At 61.2% G+C, this 26894-nt stretch overlaps 1 protein-coding gene across 14 annotated transcripts in view; it reads left to right on the top strand.

The window, feature by feature from the left end:
• Positions 1 to 26894, top strand: part of MCF2L (MCF.2 cell line derived transforming sequence like) — a 120088-nt gene that overhangs the window by 43181 nt on the left and 50013 nt on the right. The window contains exon 1 of one of the 14 annotated variants that reach the window (XM_067713772.1): positions 341 to 754. The exons of 11 other annotated variants lie outside the window; for them this stretch is intronic. In XM_067713772.1, the coding sequence (XP_067569873.1) occupies positions 649 to 754 (106 nt within the window). In that variant the 5' untranslated portion in view covers positions 341 to 648. Of the gene's footprint in view, positions 1 to 340; positions 755 to 15124; positions 16155 to 16750; positions 17022 to 26894 lie in introns of those variants that run through there. 2 more of the 14 variants (XM_067713778.1, XM_067713775.1) reach the window with 2 other exon arrangements.

Below are 26894 nucleotides of genomic sequence, written 5' to 3'. Positions count from 1 at the left end.
GGTCCCGGGCAGCCTGCTGGGGGGCCTTGGCCGAGGGGCGGCTCAGCGTCTCTGTGTGGAAAGTGTTGCTCACCAAACAAAGCAGCGTTAGGGTTTCCTCTCCCGGAGCCGAGCTGCAGGAGTGACAGGGGGTGGAACTGCCGGTTTATTTCAAGAGAGCCGGGCCGCGTCCCCTGAGGCCCTCCTGCCACGTTGTTTGTTTGGACCTGAGGCTTCCTGAGCTTGGAAGGGGCTTTGGCTCTAGCGGCCCCCGAGGCTGGGAGCTCCGCCACCACTCCCCACCCCCAAGGAAGGAAACGCCCAGAACTTGCAAGTAGACAGCCGAGCCTCGCCCACAGCGGAGCCCTTCCCTGACGAGTCCTGCGCCTGCAGCCAGGCCCCCCGGTGCGCAGCTGCCCGAGTGGCCTCGCGGTGCCGGGCGGTGTGGGGACCGTGGCCTGGACGTGCACGGCAGACCCGAGGTCACCCGGGGCCTCGTCCCAGCGCAGCGCGCAGCCCACGCCCGGCACCCCCGGTCCACGTCCCAGCGTCGGCTCGGCTTTCGAGTGAGCGTCCCCGACGGAGCCCTGCGGGGCAGCCCTCGAGTGAGCCCGTCCTGAAGACCTGCTGCCGCCGCCGCCGCTGTGTCCCCGGTGGGGAGACGACACGATGGCCGAGAGGGGCGCATCCCGGGCCCCCCCCGGGCGCTGGCTCTGCCCGCTTCCCCTGCTGCAGTGCTGGAGGCGTCGGGCGGCCTCGCGGTGCCCACAGCCCGGTGAGGCGGGACGGGTGGCGCTGGCCGCGGGGCGTGGGAACAAGCTCCTGGGTGCCTTGGCGGGCGGGCGGCTCCCTGTATATTTCTTTCACCAAAGAAACGTGTGCCACTCACAGGACTTTTCGGAAAAAGGCTGGAATAGAAAAGCCGTGTTGGGCAGCCTTGACTGAGGCTGGGGTGCGGCTCTTATCTGGTTCACGTTGTCCTCTGTCCCGAGGGCCCCGGGCTCTGGCTGGGAAAGGCTCAGACAAACCCTCGTGGTCTCAAAGGATGGTTTTCCTGGCTGACTGCCCCAGGAGTGGGGCTTCCACGGGGCTGACTTGGAGAAAAGAGCCCCGTCTCCCTGCTCTGCTCCTTCGGCGGGGGGCCCCTTCCTCTTTCGGGGACCTGGAGGGCGGAGGGTGGGTGCTGACCAAGGCACGCTCCGCGCAGCCATGAGGCTGGGATCGCTTCCCAGGACAGACGCCCGTGTGTCTGCAACGTGCGGCATCAGAAACAACAGGTCAGAGCCGGCCCCTCTGTGGCTCGGCCCACGGTCCTCTCCTTTTCGGGGAGTGTTGGACAGCTGCCCGGTGCTGGGGGGCACCGAGAGAGGGGGCAGGGCGCCCCGACTGGACGGAGCTGCGCGTGTGGCCCCGGTGGAGCTGGACTCAGCCTCACGCTGCCGGCTCCGTGGCCGTCGTTCTGGGCTCAGCCCCGTCAGCGCCCACGACGCAAGGCCTTTCACCAGGTCCACTGACTCCTGCCCTAAACTCAGCGCGAGGGGCCGTCACCAGGGGCTGCGTGGGCCCCCGCCTGGCCCGGTGCACACAGGGGTGTGAGTACACCGTCAGACCTTCTCCTGTCTCCCTCCCAAGCCCGCGGTGGGCTGGGCACTCCACCCGGGCGGCGGGGTCCCCGAGTAGCCTGACCGGACGAACGCTGGCCCTGGGGATCTGTGCCGTGGCTTTTAGGGTGGCACCCAGGACCCCCAACCCCAGAAGGACTGAATTGTTGTCCTGACGCCCGGGGGGGAAGGGTGGGGCCTGAGTCTGCCCCAGGTGTGCGTCGGGGCAGTGGATCTGGGGCTCCAGGGGCCCTATGCTATGAAGTGGGGCCCCGAGGGTCCTCCCTCTATGGAGCGGGGGTGGCTGTGACCATCGGAGATCTGGGGAAAGGGGGCCATGTGACCGAAGCAGCTTCTTTTCCTGGTCAGCACATTAGACGCCTTTGTTCTGTGCTCTGCCTGTTGGTCGTGAGGATCCAGCGTGGACGGTGGGCAGTTACCTGCTCTGTGACACACGTGGCCCCTGGTCAGTGTGGTTCCATGCAGCCTCCACCTCCCGCTCTGTCCGTCTGCTCCCCACACCCCGCCCCGTCTGGCCTGGCCTTTCTGGGATCAGTTTCCTCGTCCTGCAGGAGCAGTGCCCAAGCTCTCGGGTCCCCACAGCATCGCTTTTTCCTGCTCCCATAGAAGCAGTCTGGCCGCAGCTTTCCTTCCTGCCTGTGAGTTTGCCCTGGTTCCTTCCTTGCGAACCCATCCATGCACATGTCTAGGTCAGGCTGGCCTCTGCGTCCCATGGACAGACCTTCCCAGGCGCCTCAGCCGTTTCCCTGGGGGGAGTGTGGAAAGAAGCACCTTCAAGTTAGGGGATGAACAGGTCAGACTTCCCGCTGCAAGGCGAGGGTGCAGGAGAAAGTGTGGCTGCGAGGCTGTGGTTTTCTTTGATCGCCAGAGTGGACATTATCAGTTCATGAAGGGGAACAGGGACAGCTACCTGATTGTCGCCTCTGCTCTGTTCCTACAAGGAGCTGCCACCCTTTCAGAAGCAGAACACTTCCTGCAGTGGGCCCTCGAGCAGTGGGGAGGAGGGTCCACTCTGCTCTGGGACATTTGGGACTGAGTCCCAATGAGCAGGAAAGCCAACTGTTTCCCTCAGAATTGACAGTTCTTTATAGGAAGGTGTTCCAGGTTGTCACGGACAGTTTTGCTCAGGACCAGGACTGATTTTTACAAAAGCAGATAAACCCACCCTAGGCGCGTGGGTGAGCTGATCACTGCAAGTAGGCGCAGAATTTTCCCTTGAGCTTCCTGGCGGCTGAGGCAAAAAGGGGAAATGTTTAAATGCAAGGTCACGTGCCCAGAAAAAGGCCCTTCTGGAAGGAATTCTGGAGGAAAGCGGCTGCTCGTCTGTGTGCCCTAGAGGCACTGGAACACTCAGTAGGCGACGTCTTTGGAAGGTTTTCTTTCTTTTGGAAAATCGATGCACCTGAAAATGTTGAAAACAGCCCTAAATGTCGGTGAGGCCCCTTCAGAGTCGGTAGAGGCAACAGTGTGGTTCCAGCCTTTGCCGGGGCCCCTCCCCCCATTGTTCCAGGAGAGCCTGTGTGAAGTGGGAGCTGACTCGGGCCGAAACTGTCTCAGGACCGCGCCGTCATGCTCAGGACACCAGGCCACGGGCCGCGGAGCTGCCGCTCCCGTGGGCCTGGGCGGTGGAGGCCCAGGTCTGTGCCGAGGCGCCCGAGAAGCCCCGGTTTCCTGAGAGTAGCCGCACGTGGGCACGAATCTGGGAAAGTACAGTCGACGCCCGGCCCTGACGCTCTGGGTCTTTCCCGCTCGGGTTTTACCTTGTGAACGTGGTTTTCATCTTTGTGGGAGTTAGAGAAGCTTCGGGCACTTACGCTCGCCGCGGTCATTACGTTTGGCTTCTTGGAGCACACGGCTGGGAGCTGATGGGAGCTGTGAGGACGGAGAGAACGTGCCGTTTTAGTTACAGTGCTTTCTCGGGGGAAGGACTCGCCTTGAGGTGTCTCCCTACGGGCCGTACCGCTGTGGGTAAGGAGACGCGTCACGGTCTGAGGAAATCTGGTGGTGGTTCGTATTTTTATTACTTTGAATTTCAGGCAACTTGGTTGAAGTCCCTCCTCTGGCCTCCTGCTGCAAGCTCCCGCATTTCCCCAGATCCAAGGAGGACACAGAGTGGGGTGTTCAGGCGTCTGGGTCTTGGCGGGGTCTCGGCCCAAGGAGCCCTGGGGCTGCAGGCCCACCCGCCAGCCGCCTGCCCCAGGCCCCGTGGTCTGCGCGGCCTGGGCTCCATCCGCTGCGCAACAGGGAGCCTCACTGGCGCCTGCTGGCTGGGGTTTGGGGACTCTGCCCACCTTCATCTCTGAGCACTGGGTGAGGGGAGCCTTCCCACCATCCCCATGGTGGGCAGGGCAGGGCCACCGTGGCAGCCGGGCGGCACAGCGTTCTCTGGGCTCTGAAGGGAGGTCCCCAGGTGGGGCCGCTGCTTCACGCCCACACGGCTTAGAGATGCACACCTTGAATGGAAGTCCGGGAAGAGACGCGAGGGGCCTCGGACGCAGTGCCTGTGTCCGCACTCCCTCCCCTTCCTGAGACAAGCGTGGCTGCCCTCCTGGACTTTATCAGATGGGACAGGACGGTATCGTCTGATTAGCACCTCCGGCGAGTCCCAGGCGGAGAGGAGCACGTCCCTGCTGGAGAGCACAGATGTCTCGCCCGCGGAGGTGTATGTCCCTCGCCCGCGGAGGTGTCCCTCGTGCCTGGAACCGAGGCTGGGACAGCTACACGGCCCGAGCCTGTGCATAAACACGCGGGGCAGGGGGGAGTGGAAGCGCTGGCCCGCGGGCCGGTAGCCGCCCTGTGATGGTGCGTCCTGGCTGCCACGTGAAGCAAAAGTAGAAAGCCGGCTGGTCGCAGGCAGATTCTAGGGAGCGAAGCTCAGTGGGCGGGAGCTGCCGGGCAGCGGTGGCCCCTCGGCCGTGGGAGACGGGCAGCTGCCCACACCCCCTCGGAGGAGATGAGAAGCTACCACGTTTACTCTGCCTGCTGCTCCTGGCTGCTCTCTGTAGCTGAGGGTGAGTCCTTTGGGGTCACTCCCCGGAGGCATGAGGGGACGGGGCAGGGACCCGGCCGTGGTGGCAGCGGCTGTGCAGTGTGGACGTGGCACGTGCAGGTTTCTTGTGTTGACAAGGGAGGGTGTCTTGGTGGGTCACGTGCACCCTGCATCCCCGTGGCATTCGGAACAGCTCAGGGATGGGGTGTGAGCCCTTCGCCCGGTTATCGTCAGATGACTCTCCCTTTGGCTAATAGCACAAGCTCTGCCAGTCCAAGCCTGGTGTAGCCAGCGCCACACCCGTCAGAGCTGCAGCCGGACCTCCTTCAGGCGCCCTTGAAGGACGAAGTCCATGCAGAACGCAGAACAGAACAAAGCCGTTAGCTACGCAGTACCAACGAGCCCATGACAGAGAGGCACGAGCAGGTGACTCACCTGGACGTCAGCTGCTGCTACGTCCAAGCGCGGTTCAGTGGCAGAGCTGCTTTGTGGTGGGCTTTCCGGGGAGCTGCAACTGCTGGCGAATCCCCCTGGGCCGTCCCGGCAGGACCCGGGCCACGCGCTGGCCAGCGGGTCTCCTCTGGGCTGAGTCCCGTCCTCTCTGTGGGAGGCACCCTGGGGTCGCCATGAGCGGTGGCTCGCTCTTAACCACACGCCTCTCTGGGCCCTTCCCCAGAGCACAGCGGGGACAGGACGGCCGAGGGGCTGCCTCTTCTAGGGGCACAGGCCTGGGGGACCACCGGGTCTCTGCCTGGGTCTCATGTGGGCGGGATGGAGTCTCTTACCACCTGCCCCTTCCAGCACTTTCTGAAAACACTTTTGGCTCCGAGGGGTGGACACTGCAGCCCCCGGGCAGGGTGGGAGTGCCCAGGACGCAGCCCAGGTCCCCCTGAGCCCGCCAGGCATGAAGTTAATCCGGGCAGTGCAGTTTCTGTTTTGATTCTCCTCCGGCGTTTTCACGTTTGTTGCATGTCCAAATTCCCCCCGGAACTGCTTTTCACATGACAGTAGCATCCACAGAGCGGGTGCCCTTCTCCCCACATTTGGCTAAAAATACTCAGCTGGTGAATTGAAACTGAGTCAGAGCGGCCATGGGGAAGTGGAACTCGAGCTCCTGGGACCTCAGCTTCTCCTGTGGCCCTGAGTCTCAGAAAGCTCCGCTTCCGCCCCGAAGAGCAGAGGCCGGGGAGGCGGGCTGGGGGCGTATCCCCACCGGCAGCAGGTGTCGCTCAGAGCTGCTGCCAGTGCCCGTGCACGTCAGACCCGGACGTGGAGGTGGGAGAACGTCCGCCCCGAGGGCAGAGGCGCTGCGGGGACCGCCGTCAGGTGGGGCACACCCAGACCGAGCCCTCCCGAGGGCCGCGGGCGTTGGGCAGAGGCGGCTGCTCTCGATAGTCTGCGTCTCGAGGGGCTGTAGGCAGTGAACCGAGGGTGGGAAGCTTCCCCGGGGAGGCGTGCCCAGCGCGGTCCTGCTGGCGCCGCCGTGTTTGCTGTGATTCCCGGGAAGCGTGAGTGATATCAGCGAACAGCCTGGCAGCGCGAAGGCTGTTTGCTGCGTGGGCGCGGCTGCTTCTCACCGGGCACGAGATGCTTTTATGTGCTTTACGTGCTGTGCTGGCTTTTCTTTCCCCAGTGTGGGATGGGGAGCAGAGGAGGTTCAGTACCTGTGGGGTGTGGTTCTGCGATATAAAAACACGCATCTAAAACGTACAAAAGAGCAAGGAGAAGCGGCGAGGCCTCCTGCTTTACCTGCGTCTCTGCGGGTGGCCCCAGGAGGGAAAAGGGTTCCGAGCCCCCAGCCCAGCGCAGGAACCTCCACTCGGGTCTGCCTGGCTCACCTGAGGGCGGTGGCCCCTCTGCATCCTGCACCCCGGCCCTGGGGCACCCGAGCTGGGTAGGCAGCAGCAGAGATGCCCCCTCCCTGGCCGGCTGGTGCAGGGCGTGCGGGACCAGTGAGACTGACGGAACAGGAGCGGGAGGCTGCAGCCCCTTCCGTCCAGTCCGTGCACCTCTGCAGGCCCGAGGCAGGGCCAGGACGCTCCCTCGTCCCCCAGTGCCCCTGGCCAGGCACCCGCACAGGCTCCACCCTGTCCTCTAGCGGGTCCGGCCCCCATGCTCCTCCCCCGAGACCGCCTGTCCCTCCCACGGTCCCCCCCCACCCCGCCTCACCATGAATCAGGCATCTCTTCTGAGCCCAAAACAGTTGGCCCAGTGTCTAAGTAATGTTTAGTTATGTCTGGTAGCACAAAGGTAAATGGTGTTTTAAAACAAAACATGTTGGCTTCAGAGAGTTTTTCTTTTGTTAACATCTTTATTGGAGCATAATTGCTTTACAATGGTGCGTTAGCTTCTGCTGTATAACAAAGTGCGTCAGCCATATGTATACATATATCCCCACAGCCCCTCCCTCTTGTGCCTCCCTCCCACCCTCCCTATCCCACCCCTCTAGGTGGTCACAGAGCACCGAGCTGATCTCCCCGTGCTATGCGGCTGCTTCCCACTAGCTATCTATTTCACATTTGGTAGTGTATACACGTCCATGCCACTCTCTCACTTCGTCCCAGCTTACCCTTCCCCCTTCCTGTGTCCTCAAGTCCATTCTCTACATCTGCGTCTTTATTCCTACCCTGCCCCTAGGCTCATCAGAACCTATTTGTTTGTTTGTTTTTTAGATTACATATATATGTGTTAGCATATGGTATTTGTTTTTCTCTTTCTGACTTACTTCACTCTGTATGACAGACTCTAGGTCCATCCACCTCACTACAAATAACTCAATTTCATTCTTTTTATGGCTGAGTAATATTCCATTGTATATATGTGCCACATCTTCTTTATCCATTCATCTGTTGATGGACACTTAGGTTGCTTCCATGTCCTGGCTATTGTAAATAGAGCTGCAGTGAACATTTTGGTACATGACTCTTTTTGAATTATGGTTTCTCTGGGTATATGCCCAGTAGTGGGATTGCTGGGTCATATGGTAATTCTAGTTTTAGTTTTTTTTTTTTTGTTTTGTTTTTTGCAATACGCGGGCCTCTCACTGTTGTGGCCTCTCCCGTTGTGGAGCACAGGCTCCGGACGCGCAGGCTCAGCGGCCATGGCTCACGGGCCCAGCCGCTCCGCGGCATGTGGGATCTTCCCGGACTGGGGCACGAACCCGTGTCCCCTGCATCGGCAGGCAGACTCTCAACCACTGCGCCACCAGGGAAGCCCTAGTTTTAGTTTTTTAAGGAACCTCCATACTGTTCTCCATAGTGACTGTATCGATTTACATTCCCACCAACAGTGCAAGAGGGTTCCCATTTCTCCACACCCTCTCCAGCATTTGTTGTTTGTAGATTTTCTGATGATGCCCATTCTAACTGGTGTGAGGTGATACCTCATTGTAGTTTTGATTTGCATTTCTCTAATGATTAGTGATGTTGAGCAGCTTTTCATGTGCTTCTTGGCCATCTGTATGTCTTCTTTGGAGGAATGTCTATTTAGGTCTTCTGCCCATTTTTGGATTGGGTTGTTTGTTTTTTTGATATTGAGCTGCATGAGCTGCTTGTATATTTTGGAGATTAGTATTTTGTCAGTTGCTTCATTTGCAAATATTTTCTCCCATTCTGAGGGTTGTCTTTCGGTCTCGTTTTTGGTTTCCTTTGCTGTGCAAAAGCTTTTAAGTTTCATTAGGTCCCATTTGTTTTTTATTTCCATTTCTCTAGGAGGTGGGTCAAAAAGGATCTTGCTGTGATTTATTTCGTAGAGTGTTCTGCCTATGTTTTCCTCTAAGAGTTTTATAGTGTCTGGCCTTATATTTAGGTCTTTAATCCATTTTGAGTTTACTTTTGTGTATGGTGTTAGGAAGTATTCTAATTTCATTCTTTTACATTGAGCTGTCCTGTTTTCCCAGCACCACTTATTGAAGAGGCTGTCCTTTCTCCACTGTACATTCCTGCCTCCTTTATCAAAGATAAGGTGACCATATGTGCATGGGTTTATCTCTGGGCCTTCCATCCAGTTCCGTTGATCTATATTTCTGTTTTTGTGACAGTACCATACTGTCTTGATTACTGTAGCTTTGTAGTATAGTCTGAAGTCCAGGAGCCTGCTTCCTCCAGCTCTGTTTTTCTTTCTCAAGATTGCTTAGGCTATTCGGGGTCTTTTGTGTTTCCATACAAATTGTGAAATTTTTTGTTCCAGTTCTGTGAAAAATGCCATTGGTGGTTTGATAGGGATTGTATTGAATCTGTAGATTGCTTTGGGTAGTAGAGTCATTTTCACAATGTTGATTCTTCCAATCCAAGAACATGGTCTATCTCTCCATCTGTTTGTATCATCTTTAATTTCTTTCATCAATGTCTTACAGTTTTCTGCATACAGGTCTTTCGTTTCCTTAGGTAGGTTTATTCCTAGGTATTTTATTCTTTTTGTTGCAATGGTAAAGGGGAGTGTTTTCTTAATTTCTGTTTCAGATTTTTCATTGTCAGTGTATAGGAATGCAAGAGATTTCTGTGCATTAATTTTGTATCTTGCTACTTCAGCAAATTCATTGATTAGCTCCAGTAGTTTTCTGGTAGCATCTTTAGGATTCTCTGCACGTAGTACCACGTCATCTGCAAACAGTGACAGCTTTACTTCTTCTTTTCCGATTTGGATTCATTTCTTTTTCTTTTCTGATTGCTGTGGCTAAAACTTCCAAAACTATGTTGAATAATAGTGGTGAGAGTGGAAAACCTTGTCTTGTTCCTGATCTTAGAGGAAATGGTTTCAGTTTTTCACCATTGAAAACGATGTTGGCTGTGGGTTTGTCATATATGGCCTTTATTATGTTGAGGTAAGTTCCCTCTATGCCTACTTTCTGGAGGGTTTTTTAATCATAAATGGATGTTGAATTTCGTTGAAAGCTTTTTCTGCATCTATTGAGACGATCATATGGTTCTTCTCCTTCAGTTTGTTGATATGGTGTATCCCATTGATTGATTAGCATATACTGAAGAATCCTTGCATCCCTGGGATAAATCCCACTTGATCATGGTGTATGATCCTTTTAATGTGCTGTTGGATTCTGTTGCTAGTATTTTGTTGAGGATTTTTGCATCTATGTTCATCAGTGGTATTGGCCTGTAGTTTTCTTTTTTGTAGTATCTTTGTCTGTTTTGGTTTCAGGGTGATGGTGGCCTCATAGAAGGAGTTTGGGAGTGTTCCTTCCTCTGCAGTTTTTTGGAAGAGTTTGAGAAGGATGGGTGTTAGCTCTTCTCTAAATGTTTGATAGAATTCACCTGTGAAGCCATCTGGTCTTGGGCTTTTGTTTGTCGGAAGATTTTTAATCACAGTTTCAATTTCAGTGCTTGTGATTCATCTGTTCATATTTTCTATTTCTTCCTGGTTCAGTCTTGGAAGGTTATACCTTTCTAAGAATTTGTCCATTTCTTCCAGGTTGTCCATTTTATTGGCATAGAGTTGCTTGTAGTAATCTCTCATGATCCTTTGTATTTCTGCAGTGTCAGTTGTAACTTCTCCTTTTCCATTTCTAACTCTATTGATTTGAGTCTTCTCCCTTTTTTTCTTGATGAGTCTGGCTAATGGTTTATCAGTTTTGTTTATCTTCTCAAAGAACCAGCTTTTAGTTTTATTGATCTTTGCTATCGTTTCCTTCATGTCTTTTTCATATATTTCTGATCTGATCTTTATGATTGCTTTCCTTCTGCTAACCTCGGGGCTTTTTTGTTCTTCTTTCTCTAATTGCTTTAGGTGTAAAGTTAGATTGTTTAGTTGAGATTTTTCTTGTTTCTTGAGGTAGGCTCTAAAAATAAAAACAGAGTTTTCTAAGGTGCCCACGGTGGCCACCCCGGGACCGAGGCCCTCCCGCTGCCCCGCAGGGCGGCAGAGCTGTGCGCCAACCCGACGGCATTTCTCACCTGCGGCGGGAAGCTTGTTTTGGAGACAGCTTTAAACGCGTCATGACATCTGCCCCTCCTGAGGGATCTTCCCGTCGCCGCATCTGTCTCCTCCATTCGTTGTCCCCACTCTCGGGACCACCTTCCCCAGATGTGGATCCGGTGGGCCCGTGGGCGTCCCCATCTGGTGCCCCCTCGGTTCTCCTAAGCACCCCGCCCGGCAGCACCGCCCACCTGCTGTCTTCACTTCTGGGCTCCTGTCCGCAAGCCTCCTGCCTGGGACCTGAGCTGCCGCCCCCTCGGAACTCTTTCAGCCCTTCAGGCACACACAGCACTGGCGCAGGCTGGTCTGCACCCCACATCCCGGGTGAGGGCCGCCTTCCTCTGTGCCCCGTGGCCAGGGTCCTGCCACCCTGTGAACGGAGGGGATTGTGAGCCCCGGAGGGTGGGTCACCTTGTCCCGACCTCTCCCTTAAGGAAACTGAGACCAGCTCGGAGGTCAGATTTAGGATCCAGAATTCCCGAGACCACCGTGGTCCAGCCCAGAAAAGCCCGTGTCACCTCTCTACGTCCTAAATCCCACAACAAAAGCCCCTTTGTGCTTTCCAGTGGCGGGCAGAATGCTGCTGCCTTTCCTCTGGGGGCAGGAAGGGCCCAGTAAGTCAGGCGTCCCTCCGAGCCCTGCACACCTGCCGTCCACTGGCTGAGCCCCCAGGGTGTCCCGGAGCCACGGGTGTCCTGGACCCACGGGTGTCCAGTGGACGGACCGAGCCTCGCCCTCACGCAGTGACATTGTATCAGCCTCAGGCCCAGCTGTGTTTGCTCTCTGCCCTGCGTCTGCTCCTCTCAGCCACCCCGCAGTTACTGGGTTTGTGACAGAAGTCGTTGATCTAGCAGGCGGGGCCTGGCCCCCTCCCGGTCCTTCTGTCCAGGTCACAGCTTGTGCAGAACAAATGGAACATTGTTCCCGCTGCCCTGGAGGGTGGGGAGTGATGGGTGCAGATGAACACTCATCCCGGCCCCGCCCGGAAGGCAGGCGATAGTATCTGCAGCTCTTGTGTCTTGTTTCCATCGGGACAGGAGAGTCTTCCTGTTTAGCTCATGGAGGTGGGCGGGGGCCGCCCAGCCCGGCTCACAGCCCTGCGGGCGGCACGTCTGCTCTGCGGCCCGCGGGAGGGGGTCCTGAGCCCCTCGTGCCGCCTTCCACCCGAGTGGTTAGGTGTCACTGGCTTCTGCTGGCCTCACCTCTGTCCGTCTTTCAGTCCTCGGTTCCCGTAGTCACCGAGAGATTTTAGGGCACCCCCAGTATAACCCCCACGCACGTCACTGTGCAGAATAAAAGTGAGAACTGAGCACTTCCCGCAGCCCTCTCTGCCCGCTGTGGGCAGCCCTAAAATGTCAGGGCTCATCCCCGCTGTGATTGGGAAAGGAAAGCATACGTGCCAGCACACGGGATGCAGACAGGCAGTAAGACACAGAATCGAGTGGTGAGCAGAGGAAGGGGCGGCATAGAGCTGGTGCGGGTGTGGAGGCCCGGCTGGGGCCCTGTGGGACGCGCGTCCGGGTGTATGCTGTCCCGGAGGGTGACTGGGCACCGGAATCGGGTTGTAGTCAGATGGAAGGGAAGCCAGAGAGACAGAGAAGCGGCCTGGCTCTGCCGCAGCCGGGCTGGGTGCGGGTGGATCGTCTTTGATGCCGCGGGGATACGTTCGGCCCTGATTTCACGTGTCCCATCTCAGGCCGCCCACGAAACGTGGTCAGAGCCCCCGGTGCCCTTGGCACTTGAACCCTACAGGCAAAGGTCAGACGGACAGAGCCGCATCCCGGTGCACGTCCCCGCCAGCCTCGGTCCCCCCGTGGCAAGAAGCGCGGGTCGGAGGTGCGCGTGCTCAGAGCCCGCAAGGCACCTGGCCTGGAGGCTGTGGCCGCGGGGGAGGCCCAGGGCACGGAGGGGGGGCCGTCGGCCGAGTGGTTCCAGCTGCAACAGCGACAAGCGCGGGGAGACTCCGAGCATGGCCTCGTGGCGGCCTTCCGTGAGTTCGCGAGCCCACGTCCCCTTCCTCTCAGGCTCGCTGTGAACTCGGGGCCGGGAGGCCGTAAGTCATCCTGGGTTGAGGATGAAGAGACAGCCCTTCCGAGGGTCCGGAGCACGTGGACAGTGCTGAGGACCAGCGTGGGGTGCCCGTGGAGGGTGGGCAGGCTCCACCCGCCTTCCCAGGAGACTAGTCCAGCCGCCAAACAAAACCAGAATCACTGGAAGGCCTCGGGGGCGGGTAAAGGAATGGGGGTGGGGGCGAAGGAGCTGCATGCCTGGGGCCAGGGCTAGACCCCTGATAGACCCTGAGGCAGGACGTGGGGCCGGGGGACAGGTGGGGGCGGTTAGCTCCGGTTTAAGACTGGAGGGCGCCGGCTGCAGACTCGCTAGCTGGATGCGTGGACCGCGGTGCTTGCGGGAGCCGAGAGGTTGCCTGGGGACGAGCTGCCTGCGAGCCCTCTGCCCGGTGGCCGCCCACCCTCCTTGCGGGTCCCGCACACCTTCCTCGGTTCTCACTGCTGCGGCCACGGCTGGAGCTCGTGCGGGAGCCGGGGGGCGCGGATGGCCGGCTGCTCAGGCCAGCTGCTCAGGCCTGCCCGTTGCTCCAGGGAAGCTGCTGCTTATCCTGTGACCGCGGGTGACCTTGGGGGCGGGGGTGACGCGTTCAGCTTAGGAGAGCTGGGTGGGCGGGGCTGCAGGACACAAGAAACGGGGCAGAGCACTGGGAGCACCTTAAGCTAAGGGGCAGCAGCTGGGGGTGGGAAGGACCCGGGCTGCAAGGATCACAGGGCCTTAGAAGGACAGTGAGGACACGAGAGGGGGACAGGGAGGGGGACAGGGGCCAACTAGGCCTGGAGAGGACTGAGGAGCGCTGTGTCCAGTTTCCCTGCTGCCTGAGGCTTTGCTGATCAGGGACACCTGCCTCACAGGTTGCCATGACGATGAAACAGGACCAGGTGGCAAGGGTGGCCTCCGCAAACAAGGGCGCGCCTGTGAGTGAGGGATGGTCCCTCCCACATTATCAGCAGCGGGTCGTGGCTGGAGAGGGTGGCGGCTTGGTTAGCTTGTCTTGCATCCCTGGGCAAGGAAGAATTAATACCAAGTGTCTGTAACTATCTACAGGACCAGCTAGGCGGGAGGCCGGGGTGCAGCCGGGGTGCACCCTGTGTGCTCAGAGCATGACGCCACCTATACCGTGTGCTAAACGTGTGCGCGTGAGTCAGACGCTGTGTTTGCTCACATATGCCCTGTTCACGCTGAATTCCGTGCCTGCGTGTCCTTCCAGCTAAGGGAGCCCCTGGAGGGTCACGGGGGAAGCTGGACCGCCCTTCGCAGCGGGTTTCTCCGGGGAACAGAGGCCCTGCCCCTGCCCGCTGCCCTTCTCTCAGGGCGTCCGCCTGGGGCCCGTGGTCGGCAGCCTCTGGCCTCCGGTTCCTGTCCGACCGTCAGGCCTCCTTCCCCGGATTCTCTGTACCCTCTCCTGCCCGCTGGTTCTTTCCCCATCTTGCGCTGGTCGCCTGCCTGTACTGCTGGGCGGAGCCGCATAAAATTGCCTTCTTTGTAGGTTGAAGAGGTTTGAATATCCGCAAACTCACCGAACCCTGCACCTGGGAGAGCGTTGACATCTTAAGCAAACACCCTCCTGGCCCAGCGGCCGGCCCTGGAGCCAGGTCCTGAGTGAGCTCACGGGCCTGGGACGCAGCCAACCCTGCAGAAGTAACCAGTGTCAGCCCATCGGGGCTGAGGTCACGAACCCCCCCACCCCCAGCTGGACACACCCGCCAGCCCGAGAGCCGAATGTCAGTGGCGTCCGTGTGTGACTCTGGGCTCCGGCTCCGCTGTCCCCCAGTGTGACTCGTCATCCCTGGCCCAGGGCCTGTCCTTGAGGCTCTGCGGGGCATCAGCTACTGAGCCACCCCAGAGACTGTCTGCGTGCCCTTTGGCCCCAGCTGGCCCGCACTCCCTTCCTCACTCCGTGCACGGCCCACTCTTGAGAGCACAGCATCGGGTGGACGTGAAAACCAGGGGCCGAAGCGATGGTCCTAGAGCCGCCAGCACAGCGAGAGGAATACCCCGGTGGCTTCCAGGTCTGTGGTGGAGCCTGTGGTCAAGGGCCACGTGGGGAGTGGGTGGGCACACAGGGACTGACGCAGAGGCCTGAGGCCGAGGAGAGCCATGCGAGCATGGACCCGTGGCCCGGACACCACCCCAAGGGCCTCTGGGGCTGCGGAGAGCCAGTGGGGGGAGATGACTGCAGAAGAAGCGGCCTCCTCTTCACTCCTCTCCCGCCGGAGAGATGATCCTTTCGTCACGCACCTGCCCTGGGCTGCCGGAGGTGTAGCAGGGGGCTCGGCCCTGGGGGGCGGCGGCAGACACAGGCTGAGGCGCAGACACGGGCACCCGAGCGCCGTGGATGCGGGAACAGGGCTGGCGGTGTGCCGACGTGTCAGTGGTGCCAGTGCCTCTCGGCTCTCTGGTCTTCGGGGTAGAGAGACCAGGAGCTGATTCACCGTGTGCAGTTTGTCCTGATGCCCCCCTGACCATGGCCCCTGGGGGAAGAGCAGCCCCCGGCCTCCGCTGACCCCTCCCACCCGACCCCACGCCTCAATGGCCGAGGCCACACGTTTCCTGGATGAACAGATCACGTGTCTCCGACTCGGGGATCCGGAGCGGACCGGTTTTAACGGAGAGCGCGTGTTGTCTTGTGCACGCTGAAGCGCGGTGCCTGCTGGCTGGTTCTGCACAAGCACAGGGCGGGCGTTAGGACCCCACCCTCCAGACCTGTGGGCCTCGGCCCTCTCCTCGGAAGCCACGCAACCCAGCAGCGGGCCGGGCACGCATCTCACGTTCAAGCACAGCCTGGAGAGGAAACGTTGGGGCTGGAGAAGGGCGCCCGCAGCTGAGCCTGTGAACCCAGAGCTCGTGGCCCAGCAGCTGGCTGAGGAGTGTGGCGACCTGCCTGAGACAGTGGCCTGGAGGTCGGGCCTTCGACCTTGACTCGGTCGGTCGGGAAGAAAGGACAGTGGGAGCAGGCGAGGCTGGACATACCCCGGGCGTGCGCCACGACCTCCTGGTAAGAGCATGTCGGGCCTGAAGACTCCTTTCTCAGAACGGTCACCTCTCAGGCTGTCAGTCACTCACTCGGCAGGTGTCCACCACCATGCTGGATGCCCAGGTGTCCCTGGGGCAGGAGGGGGCCGTTGTGGTCTCCGCGTCTCCGAGCGGTCAGAGGCCAGCCACCCTGAGCGTGATTCTGGAGGCTGTGCTCTGGGCAAGGACCCGCCTGAGGTGTGAGCCGCAGGCCGCGTGTCGGGGGACGTGGGCGAGGGCTGCCCAGGGAGGAGCTGGGCCGGCCCGGCCACAGAGGGCCTTGCCCACCACGCTGGGAGCTGCACCCCGATCTGCAGGAACGTCCGTGGTCCCAGCCCCTGGGCGGAGGGTGTGAGAGCTGTGCTCGCGGGACTCGTGTGCCAGCGCCAGCGGGAGGCCGCAGAGGAGCTGTTCAAGGAAGACTTGGGAACCATCCAGCAAAGGCCAGGTCAGGCCCGGGACCACGTGACACACGACGGGAGCGCGGACGGGGCGCGCGTTGGCTGCTCCGTGACCAGTGGCGAGAGCAGCTGGACTCCACAGCCTCCCCTGGGGTGAGCGGCCCGGGGCCCAGGCTGGGGGAGGTCACATCTGCCTCATTCCCACGATGGAGAGGACGGAGCCCTCGCTGCCCGTGGATGCACAGCCACAGGCAGTCCTGGTCCAGCCCGAGGGCCGTCCTCTCCAGGTGGGTCGGCTCCAGGCTGGGCTCAGCCCCTCAGGTCCTTCCTGCTGGAGATCTGGTCCTTGCGGGGCGGCCTGGCCTCCCCCTCCCCCGGGAGCGCCACCTGCAGAACCAAACTCTGCGTTTTAACGAGCTCCCCCGGGGGCCCCCCTCGCCCTGCGGCGGCCGCCCCCCCACCCCGTCCCATTTTCCTTGTTCTCAGCCACCCCATCCCCCCACCCCCGCCCCGTGCCCCAGCCCCTGGCGGCGGTGTTCTGAGGTCTGGCTGCTGAGGACCTGGGGGTTCGCCCCTGGGAGGTCCTGGCCGGGTCCTGCGCCCCCAACCCCGGCCGTCCTGCCTCCCGCCCGCCCGGCTTAGGGAGCCACTGAGCGCGGGGGGGCCCCCCGCAGGGAGGGTCTGGACGGGCGACGGGGAGGGAGCCGGCGCTGTGCGAGCCCTGCCGCCGCCTGGCCGCACGGTTAACCGGCGGCGGGCAGAGCAAGGGAGCCGACCGCAGGCCCCGGGCTCGGGGACGGCAAACCCGAGGCCCCGGGGAGAGCCCGGGTCCTCGCGCTCCGGGCGGGCGGCGCGAGCATGGAGCCCGACCACGTCCCTTTGTGCGCCCAGCACGGGCGTTCCGGGCGGCCGGTCGCCACCTCCTGACGCTGCCGGCGGGCGACAGCATGACCTTAAGCCTCCTCTCGCTGCTGTCGCGGGACCTGGCCGCGCTGTGGCTGCTGCTGGAGACCCGCACAGGTGCGCGCCGGTGGGCGCCGTGGGGACCGTGCGCGCCGGGGCGGGGCCCCGGGGGTCTGGCGCGGCGCCCACGCCGGACTCGGGACTTGTCCGCGGGGTCCCGGCCGGGTGGCGGGCGCGGAAGGCAGCCTCCCGGGTGGGCGTGCCGCGCGTCCCTTCCCCCCATCCTCATTCTCATCCTCGGGCAGCGCCTGCCGGGTACCGGGCCACAGTCGCCGCTCCGCCTGGAAGCTCCTTTGTTCCGGCTGCGGGAGACCTGCCGATGCTGGGGGGTGCCGGTGGGGGCTCTCCACGCAGCGGGACCGGGGCTGGACCGGCGGGGGGAGCACCGCGGGGCGGTCTGCAGCTCGCGCTCCTGTACCTGCCTGGCTGGGGGAGGGTCACACCCGTGGTGACCGAGAACAAAGAGCTGGGCCCGGGAGGGCGCCCAGGTTCCTGGGCTCGTTTCTAGGGACGGAGGGTGCTCGCTTGGAAGTGGTTTGTCGTGAGTTCATTTTGCGGTGGGTGCTCCTGCTAAGGATTGACCAACAGTGCGTTAAATGGTCTTTTGTAAATTTTAATGAATCAGCCGCACCCTAGCCTTCAGTGCATGAAGTTTCCGGTTTTATAACGAGGTGACCCGAAGGTGAGACGAGGGAATCAGTGAGTTTCCTGATGGACAAGGCTCAGGACGGTGACCGCCTGGGTGGCCAGGTCGGAACACAAGCTGGTACACAGGGTGAGAGCGTGTGATTCACGCCTGAGGTGGCAGCAAGGTGACAAGGCTGGGATCCTGAAAGGAACGCTTCTTGGGGCTTAGAGCTTAGAGGCCCGCCAGTGGGTGGTGCGTTCCCTACCGAATGCTGTAGTCTTCCCTCCTGCGTGGACCTGCGTGGTCATCAAAGCCGCCCCTTTGTTTCCAAGCTACACTCCTGCTCTGATTCTTATCACGTTCCCTCAAAAATTCTAGGTGTTTTTCTAACACGTGCTTTATTTTTAAGATAAATGGGCTCTTGAGTGAATGTCCTGAGGCAATTTGGGGTGCCTGAGGGGCGGAGGGCTTCTCCCCCAGTCTCTGGAAACCATCCACTGGTTTCCTACAGAAGGACGCGTTGGTCCAGTTTCCCAGAGCTGTTGGCACATGTGCTGGGACCTCTTCCTTGGTGTTGCTGGGGAACACTCCCAGGTGGCCCGTACCTGGCTCTGTAACCGGATGCTGACTTTTATGAGCGCCTGGTGTTTGCGGACAGGTCGCTGCACCTCCTTCCTCACTTCTGCTCCGGCTGCACAGGATGGGGGCTGGGGGGAGCAGTTGGCACCGGCCGAGCCGGCAGCTGGGCCCTGGGCAGATGGAATGGATGAGAGTCACGTGGCGAGGCCACAGCTCCGTCACCGCGTCCAGGGCAGCGGAGCCCACAGAGCAGGACAGCAGGGCTGAGCCACGCTCCCAGACCAGGGCCAGGGTCTCCCATTCTGTCCCTTCTGAAACCAGGGAGGTCGCCAGGTGTGCACGACCCGCCGCTGCCCACCCCCAGGTCCCTCTCCGTCACCCCTTCTCCACCCCCTCCCCCAGCTCCCTCTCCGTCACCCCTTCTCCACCCCTTCCTCTCTCTGTCTCTGTCTCTCTCACTTGGTCTGTCTCGTCTGTCTCGCTGTGTCTGTGTGTGTCACTGTCTCTGCCTCTCCCCCGCAGTCCCTCTGTCTCTCTGTGTCTTTCTCACTCTCTGTCTCTGTCTCTCTACCTCTGTGTCTCTCCCCTGTCTCCTGTGTGTGTCCGGGGCTCCGCAGTCAAGCTCCGGTGGGGCAGCGTCCGTGGAGGGCCCAAGCCCCACTCTGCTCTGAGCTGTCCCATCTGGCGATCAGGGACCCCGTCATCAGGGACCGCCTGGGTGAGGCTCAGGGTGACATGCGCCCCCGTCCCTGTCGCCCAAGGCCCCAGCCTCCTCTGCCCTGTGCATCGTTGATTCTGTTTTTTGTGGGGGAGGGGTGTGTCTTGAGAAGGTTAATGCAGTTCCTTGTTTGGTCTCAGATTCGTCGAGCTGCGGACACTTAGGAAGTGGGATGAGCGTGTCCACCATCGAGGGGAGGGCTTGGGGAGCTTCTGGGGCCCTTGCAGGAGCGCGGTGTGGGTGTCGGGCCCGCTCTGTGAGGTGCTTTTCGAGGCAGATATGGACAGGTCCCCGGGGTTCTGCTCGCAGCCCCGCCTTCTGCCTTCGGAGCCAGGAGGGGCGGAAGGAGGTGGACGTCCCTGAGCTTTACGGACGTGCTGCTTTTACTGTTGACACGTGGTTGTTTTAGAAAAGAGCTGTCGCACATCTCCTTCCTTTCCGAGCAGCAGTGGGCTCACACGTGTGTGTATCTGTGGTGTGTTCGTGAGACGTGTCCGACAAGCTGCCGGGGGCCCAGCGTGGCGGGAGACTCGACCCAAAGCCGAGTGAGGGTGAGGCCCTGCTGCCGGCGCGCTGCTCGGACCTGCTGGCTTTCACTGAACCCCGAAGTGCTCAACGTGCAAAGAGGGCGTGGTGGGGGGGTGGCTTGAAGGGTGTGTGAGCTGCTGGCCGTCGGCCCCCCGGGAAGGCGTCACGTCCTCCACAGGCCCTCAAGGCACCTCCTGTGGCCTCTGCTTGGTGCGTCCTGCGGGGAGGCCGGGCCAGAGTGACCCCAGCCGCAGCCCCCCTCCCGGTCATCTCCAGGGCCTGGAATCCCATCTGGACCGTGTCCCTGATCCCTGTGGAGGCCCCGCCCAGCCGGGATGAGACGCAAACAGCACGAGGGCAGGTTCCACCTAACTGGGCGCTGAGAGTCGCTGCTTTTGGAGCAGGCAGGAGCCCGAGGGACTTCTAGCACAGCTCAGACGGAAGCGGGGGGCCTGCCTGGCGGGGACTGCTGCTCTGCTCTTAGACCCGCTCTTTCGCGGGGACGTGGGCCGCTGGGTGCATGTTTAAGTGGCAACATTAACTCACCAGGCGGGTGCTCTCGGGCCCAGGGCGCCCAGGAGGAGGAAGGTTTGGAAAGGGCTGGCCCTCAGGCCCTGGGCGGGGGTGGACTTTCGGCCGGGGGAGGAGCCGTGAGGCCCAGGAGACGGACGCCCACTGTCTGGCCCCGGGGCTGCTTTGTGGGCCCGGCCTGCAGATCCCCCGCCCCTTTCCAGCTTGGCCGGGCTCTGGGGGCTCCCAGGAGCCATGGGGAGCCGGTGGGTGTCAGCAGTTCTGCCCACTGCGTCGTCGTAACCTTGGGCCATCGTGTGTGACGACCTGCCTGGTGGGCCGGCCAGGCTCGGGAGCTGGACCCTGGCAGGGTTTGCCCGGTGCTGCGCGGGGACGGGGGTCACTAGGATGAGCGTTGTTGGTAATAAAAGGTCCACGGAGATTCCGTTCCGTGCCAGCCCACACCCGATGCCCGAGCTCAGAGGCTGCAGCCCAGGCCCCCGGCTGCCCTAGTCCTCCCCGACCTCTCACCTGGCCCACCTGCCGCCTGGCTCCCTGCTGGGTGTGTGAACCACCCTCATCCCTCCAGCCCGCTCTGGGCACTCAAGAGTCGCTGCGCAGAGTGACGTGTAGTAAATTAACCTGCTTGCGATGTGGCCACGAGGCCTCCTGCTGGGCTTCCACCCACCCCCCACCCCCGTCTTGCAGGTCTGATTCTAGTTCATCAGGGCCCTTCTCTAGGGAGGCCTCGCGGGGGCAGCCCGACCCCGCTTGGAGCTCCATGGTGTGGATGCAAAGGAGGCCCTCGCCCATGGCAAGGGGGCCCCTTCCGGGTCCTCTACGGGGCCCAAGGCCCCTTGGTCCAAGCGCACATCCCAGGCCCCAGCCCGGTGCCCACCCTGAACCCAGGGTGAACCCGGCCGTCCGAGCACGCGGCCGGACCCCAGCTCCGCGACCCGGGTGTCTGTGGGTCGGGCAGCAGAGACGGGGACACTCGGGTCATCTCGGGAGCCCTGGGGGCGGGCGGCCTGCTCTGGAGGCACGTGAGCCGCCGCGCAGGTGAGGCGCACGCAGCGGGGGTGCCGGCACTCTGGGATCAGGCGCTGGGGTGGCCCCAGCTGAGCTGAGACGCAGGATGGTCAGGCCGGGTAGAGGGTCCTAGGCGGAGCTGTGCCTCGGAGCAGGTGCGGGAGCAGGGAAAGCGGGGTGGGGCCGTCCCACCCAGAACCCGCCTTTCCCCGTGGGCACGTCCCTGCTCTCGGTAACGGCAGCAGAGCCAGAAGAAACGGGAGAGGCTGAGGGGTGGATGCGGCCCTTTCCTGGCCCGACCTCCCCGAGGTGCAGTGCGGCCAGGTGCCAGGTCGCACGCTAGCAGCAGTTAAACACCCACCGCATGCCAGACGCCATGCTGCACGTGTGCACAAGCTTCCCCAGAGCTCGATGCCGCAATTATCCCGATTTACAGACAAAGAGACCAGTTCAGAGAGGTTAGGTAACACGCCCAAGGTCACACAGCTCCCGCCTGCCCCTGGAGCACTGGTCCACCGCCCAGGAGACCAGGAACCCTGCACATAACGGGTGGTGATTCTGCAAAATAGAACACAGCCTCTGGACCAGGAGGTGCCCAGAGGCCAGAGCAGCTCTGTGTGAGCCTCGGGGACAACGGACCGTCCTTGCTCACAGGTGGATGCAGGTGCGCGTCTGCCCGTTCACCGAGGGCAAGGTCATTCTCCGCTCCGCCCACAGCTTCAGACCTTAGAAGATCTCGGGCCAGAATTCTCCTTGGGGGCTTCCCTGGGGGCGCAGCGGTTAAGATCCACCTGCCAACGCAGTTTGTCTGACTGCGGGGCCCTTGTCTCCCCGACTGGGGAGGGGCTCTGCCAAAGGTGCAGAGAAGTGAAGGTCTGGAGCCCCCCACTGTGAGTGGAGCCCCTGGGAAAATGCTCCGTGCTGGCGTGAGGGCCAGTGGGTGTGAGGGTCGCTTATGCGCTGATGCAGGTCACTGATGCGGGTCGGGGCAGGTCTCCGCGTGCTTGGCGAGCTGCCTGGAGCCTGTGTTAGAGAGGATTCTGAGGCCCGCTAGGGCTCAGCCGTCTGCCATCGGCAGGCGGTGCAACGTCTAAGCCAGGTGTCTGCCATGCCCTGCGTCGCCCGGGACGTGGCGGAGGTGATGTAGTTGACACCCTACGGGACAGGGTTCCAAAAGCTGTTTTTTAAGAAGTTGTTTGTAGCTCTGAAACCGCCAAGCGTGCGGCGTGAATATCCACGAGCCAGGCTGTGAAACGTGCGTGCAAGCTTCGTATCCGGGGCCCCTGGCGTGGGTGTGGAGCGTGCGCCCCAGGGCCCAGCTGGCTGAAGCTGCTGCCCAGGTGGTCTCTTCTGAAGTCCAGAACCTTCACAGAACGGGTGTTGGTGAAGGGGCAGATGGAGACGCGTCCGGGGAGCCCTGGCCTCTGATTGGCTGTCCGGCGCACGGAAGGAGGGTCTGATCAGCGCCAGCCCCGCCCTTGAGAAGCCCGCACTCCTCTGAGGTCGACTGAAAAGGCCATGGCCGGCGGGGCAGGGAGGGATGAGGGTTCTACGAGAGCCTCGCCGAGGCCCCAGCGGTCATTCCCACGCAGCCTGAGCTGCAGACACGACGCCGAGTGGGCCGTGGCCTCGGAAGATGCAGGTCTGCAGCCTGGATGGCAGGAGGCCGCGGGGCCTCGTCTGCACAGCTGGTGCCCGCTGTGGTCGCCCAGGGCCTCCCGCGGCTCTGCTCAGGGTTTGTCCCTGGTGCCCACGCGGAAGAGCTCCCACGGCGCCAGCTGGGCCCTGGCTGGTTCCCTGAGCTCCGCCGGGGGTGCCTGGGAGCCAACCCCTCTGCTGAGGATGGGGCTTCCCTGAGCACGAGTTTGGTTAAGCATCTTCTCACATGGGGCCTTTTATTTTAAAATACATAAGGATTCACGTCTTGAGATCAGGAAATCGGGGAGAACAGGGATGAACTGAGGTAACGACGCATCGTACGTGACGTGAAATGTTTGTGCCTAATCCAGTAACGAGTGACTTGTTAAAAACACCCAGGATGACCTGTGAGGGAGGATTCAGCCCAAGTGAGTGTCGATCTCCAACACCCGAAGGGCTGAATCCCAGAGCCGTCCCGTGGACTACAGGTTGCCACGGAGATGCCTCTCCCGCCCGACCAGGGACTTGGGGAGCTGATGGGTCCCTGCCTGTCTGGAGCCCCAGGCATCCTCGTCCCCCAGCTTGGAGTCGCCTCTTTGCGGCCATCCCTCCGCACACGCTCTGCTCTGGTTTGGGGCTTCCTGGGTGGGGTCTCGGTAGACTAGGAATCCCACCCACGCGGGATGGTGAGGCCACCCCACGGACTCTCCACTTCGGACTCTGAAAGGGCATCACGGGTATATTTTGACAGAAAATAAACAAAAGCCTCGGGTGTGGATGTGCAGCCAGATATAAACAAGGAAGAGAATTAGCTCGTGACGGACTTAGTGGACTTTGCGGCCCAGGGCCTCTTGCCAGCTGCCGACCCCTCCGTCGGAGCCCTTCTCAGGCTCCTGTCCCCCCTTCAGCAAGGCGGGGACCAGCCTCGAACACGAACGCCAGGCTTCTGCACGCGCCGCGGGCGTCCTTGACCCAGACCCTCGCCACCGGGACATGGATCTTCAGGGTCCAGGCGCCCTGCGTCTCTCGAGCCCCAGCCCTGCCTGGGTTCTCGGCCCGAGCAGCGCTGGCGTGCACGGTGCCGCTCGCAGGCCCTCCCCATGGGCAGCGCGGGCCAGATGCAGCCTGCTCTGCACTGTGAAATCCTCGTCCTAAAAGAAAGAAAATATGCGAGTCAGTTTGCCAGAGGAAGGAAGTTTGCTGCCGGAGTCTGATTGTGTTAAGATGAAACGGTGTGAAGATAAAAGGGCGGTGCCCCTCCCCCGGACTCTCCGATTGCCGCGCAGACCAGGACTCAGGGGACCACTTTGTGGCCAGAGATTCCAGCGGTCGATGTTTCTTCCCCTTTGTCCTCATGTAGAACTGAGCTGGGTCCCCGCACCGCTGAGATGTCGTGAGCTCAGCGAGGGGTCATTCCCTCTGGCCTCTGACAGGGAGCGGGCCTCTGCCCCCTGCGGTGCTCTGGACAGAGCGACACTTCCAGACGGGCTCCCAGAGCTGGTGCCAGAGGGACCAGGTCAACCTGCAGACCCCGCCCCCGGCCCCCACCCTGCAGGAGTCGGAAGGGAAGCGCTGTCCTCTCCCCACTGCACCCCTCCCGTCTCAGAGTGACTCTGTGCTGGGTAATTGCCTGGAGTCTCCGCTTACGTCTGGGCGACAGGAAAGTCGTTGTCGGGTGGTTATCTGTGGGGCATTGTGTGCACACAGAGCGGGTCTGTGCAGGAGCTGGGCCTCCCCTGACCCTGACCCTGACCCTGACCCGGCGGGCAGGGCGACCCCACTTCCCGTCCCAGACCTCAGATGGGCCAGGCCGGGTACCTCCACTTCCTTCTCAACCGGCCGCCACCTGCCACTCGAGTGCAGGATGAAATATCGTGGACGAGGCCCCAGCCTTTGAGGGAGAAAGAAGCAGTGCGTGCCTGACGCCGCAGCGCCTGCTGTCCACGGAGGGCGCGTGACAAACACCATGTGCCTCGATGGCAGCCGGAAGCTGCTCGGTTATTCTCAGCTCTCTGAGGGGCGGCCAGTGACCATTTAACACGTATGAGGTTTTGTACGGTCCATTTGTCTGAATGGACCTCGTGTGCAGAGTAACCCTACCTTCAAACCTAAATTGGGTCATTTGATCTAAGGCACAATATTAGGTTAGTTCTGCCCCAGAAGATTCACGGGTGGTGGGTTCTGGGGCGCGGCTGCCGTGGTGAGGGGTCTGCACCCGCGGGGCCTGCAACGGGTAGAAATTCTGGAACCAGCCTGTGTGCAAGTCAGAGCGAACTTTGCCACATTAGCCAGATTCCACGTGAAGCTCTGAGGAGTCATCGTCTGTCCGTTCAGCACGAGTTCTCTGGGCTCCTGCCCTGGGAGTGGGCCGGCTGGTGCCCTCCGCGGGGGTGCAGGGTGCTGTGAGGCCCCCGCCAGGCTAGGAGGCGGAGAAAGGCGCCCCGAAGAGGTGGCATCTCGGTGACATCTTGAGTAGGATTGGACCAGGAAACAGGGATGGGAGAAGCATCACAGAGGGGGCAGCCTGTGCAGAGACCCCGGGCCTGGCAGGACCTCGGCTGGTCGGGGAACTCGAAGCACGTCGGGGCGGCGGCCCCAAGCGCGTCCCTCTGTGGAAGCAGCTTAACATGGACGGTGGGCCAGACAGTGAGAAAGGGCAGGGGTGGTCAGGGGTAGCCACCGTGCCCCTAGTACGTGGGGAGCCGCCTGCCGTCCGGGGGAGCTGGACACGGAGGGCGGACAGCTCTGGTGTCCACAGCGAGCTCAGGAAGGAGGAAGTGTGCTCGTCGGAGGGGCCACGTGAAGGCCCTGCCGCTCGGAGCTGCTCGAAACCAGGTCTGAGAATCTCTGCAGAAATGCCTGTTGGAGTCTCGATGTGGTCCGGGGGGGTCTGCGAGCTGAGGGCAGTCCTGCGAGGCCTGAGGAACTGCCCGTCCCAGCGTCCACGCCGGTCTGGGGACTTGCCAGCTAGCAGCGTCCGTGCTGTTTTCTGCAGCCCTGGGCGTCTCCTTTCCAAGCTTGAGGGCGACCCCACTTCCCTGGGGGTCCGTCTCAATGACGCGCTTGTCCCCGGCGGGCAGAGGCCGGATTTGAGGAGAACAGGGTCCATGCTCGACAGTGTGGGCAGCATAAAGTCTGGCCTCCCAGCCTCCGGTGCAGCTGCCCGTCCATCGCACCTGACATGTGTTCTAAATAAATGAGGTGTGACGGCCATAAACCACCTCGTCTGGAATTTAAAACATTTCAGGTTTTCTTTCAGCACTTGTTTCCAGCCCTGTTTTTCTCCCACAAAAGAAAGCCACTGGTGAGACGTTTCCCTGCACAGGGGAGGTGGCATGGCCCCGAGCTGCCCGTGGAACCGGCAGAGTCGTGGCCTCTGAGTTTTCTGAGTGTGACCCGTCATTCGGTCCCTGACCCTGAACGGGCTGCGGCTGTGTCGGGATGAGTGGACACGGCCCCCGTCACGTCCTCGTCAGCACCAGGCAGAGTCACGGGGCAGCCAGCCGTGGGTCTCGGCAGTTCCACAGATGACAGCCGGGATCTGGGGACCCGCCTGTGCGTTTAATTGTGCCACCTGCCCACGCTCCCTGGTCTGCAGGACGGAGGCTCATCCGCTCGGAGGGCGTTCCACTGTCTCCGTGACCTGAATCTCCAGGCCCTGGGGGCCGGGGTCTTCTTCTGGGTGTAGGAGAGCTGACTCTTAAGCCATTTGTGAGTTGTAGTCTCTGTGGAGAAGTTGTGTCAACACTGAAGGCTGCAGACTCTCCAGGACACCCGGGTCTGGAGACACGAGACGTGGGCCGTCACTCACGTGGTACCCACCTAGCAGCAACTAGAGACACAGGTCCGCGAAGGCCCCCCAGCAGCCCGGCCCTGTGGCCACCTGCTGGTGCCCCCGCATGGACCCAGACCCTGGCCGTGTCCGGGTTCCACCAGGAGTCTTGCTAAACCTTTTGTTTCTGGTCAACGCCTCCAGGCTGTGACTGGGTCACTCGGGGCCCTGATCTAGGACTTGTGGCTGTCGGTACCGGGCTCAGCGCCCTGCTCAGGGTCAGTGTCAGGCTGGGGTGAGGCTCCAGGCATGTATGTCTGAACCCACTGCCATGGCCAGGTTTCCACTCTGACCAGTGGGTTGTTGCATAGACAGCAGGCGAGAACCCCAAGGGTGGCCCAGCCACTCCCAGGATGTCGGTAGGTGCTCTCAGACCAAAGAGTGTCTGCTCCCCCAGCAGTCATCTCGGGGTCAGTCCTCCAGCTCCGGTCCTGGCCCACTCCCCCCACCTCCCCTCTGCCTGCCGGT

Source organism: Pseudorca crassidens, chromosome 18 (genome assembly GCF_039906515.1).
Source record: "Pseudorca crassidens isolate mPseCra1 chromosome 18, mPseCra1.hap1, whole genome shotgun sequence".
Lineage (NCBI taxonomy): Eukaryota > Metazoa > Chordata > Mammalia > Artiodactyla > Delphinidae > Pseudorca > Pseudorca crassidens.
This window is presented reverse-complemented; position numbering and strand designations above follow the sequence as displayed.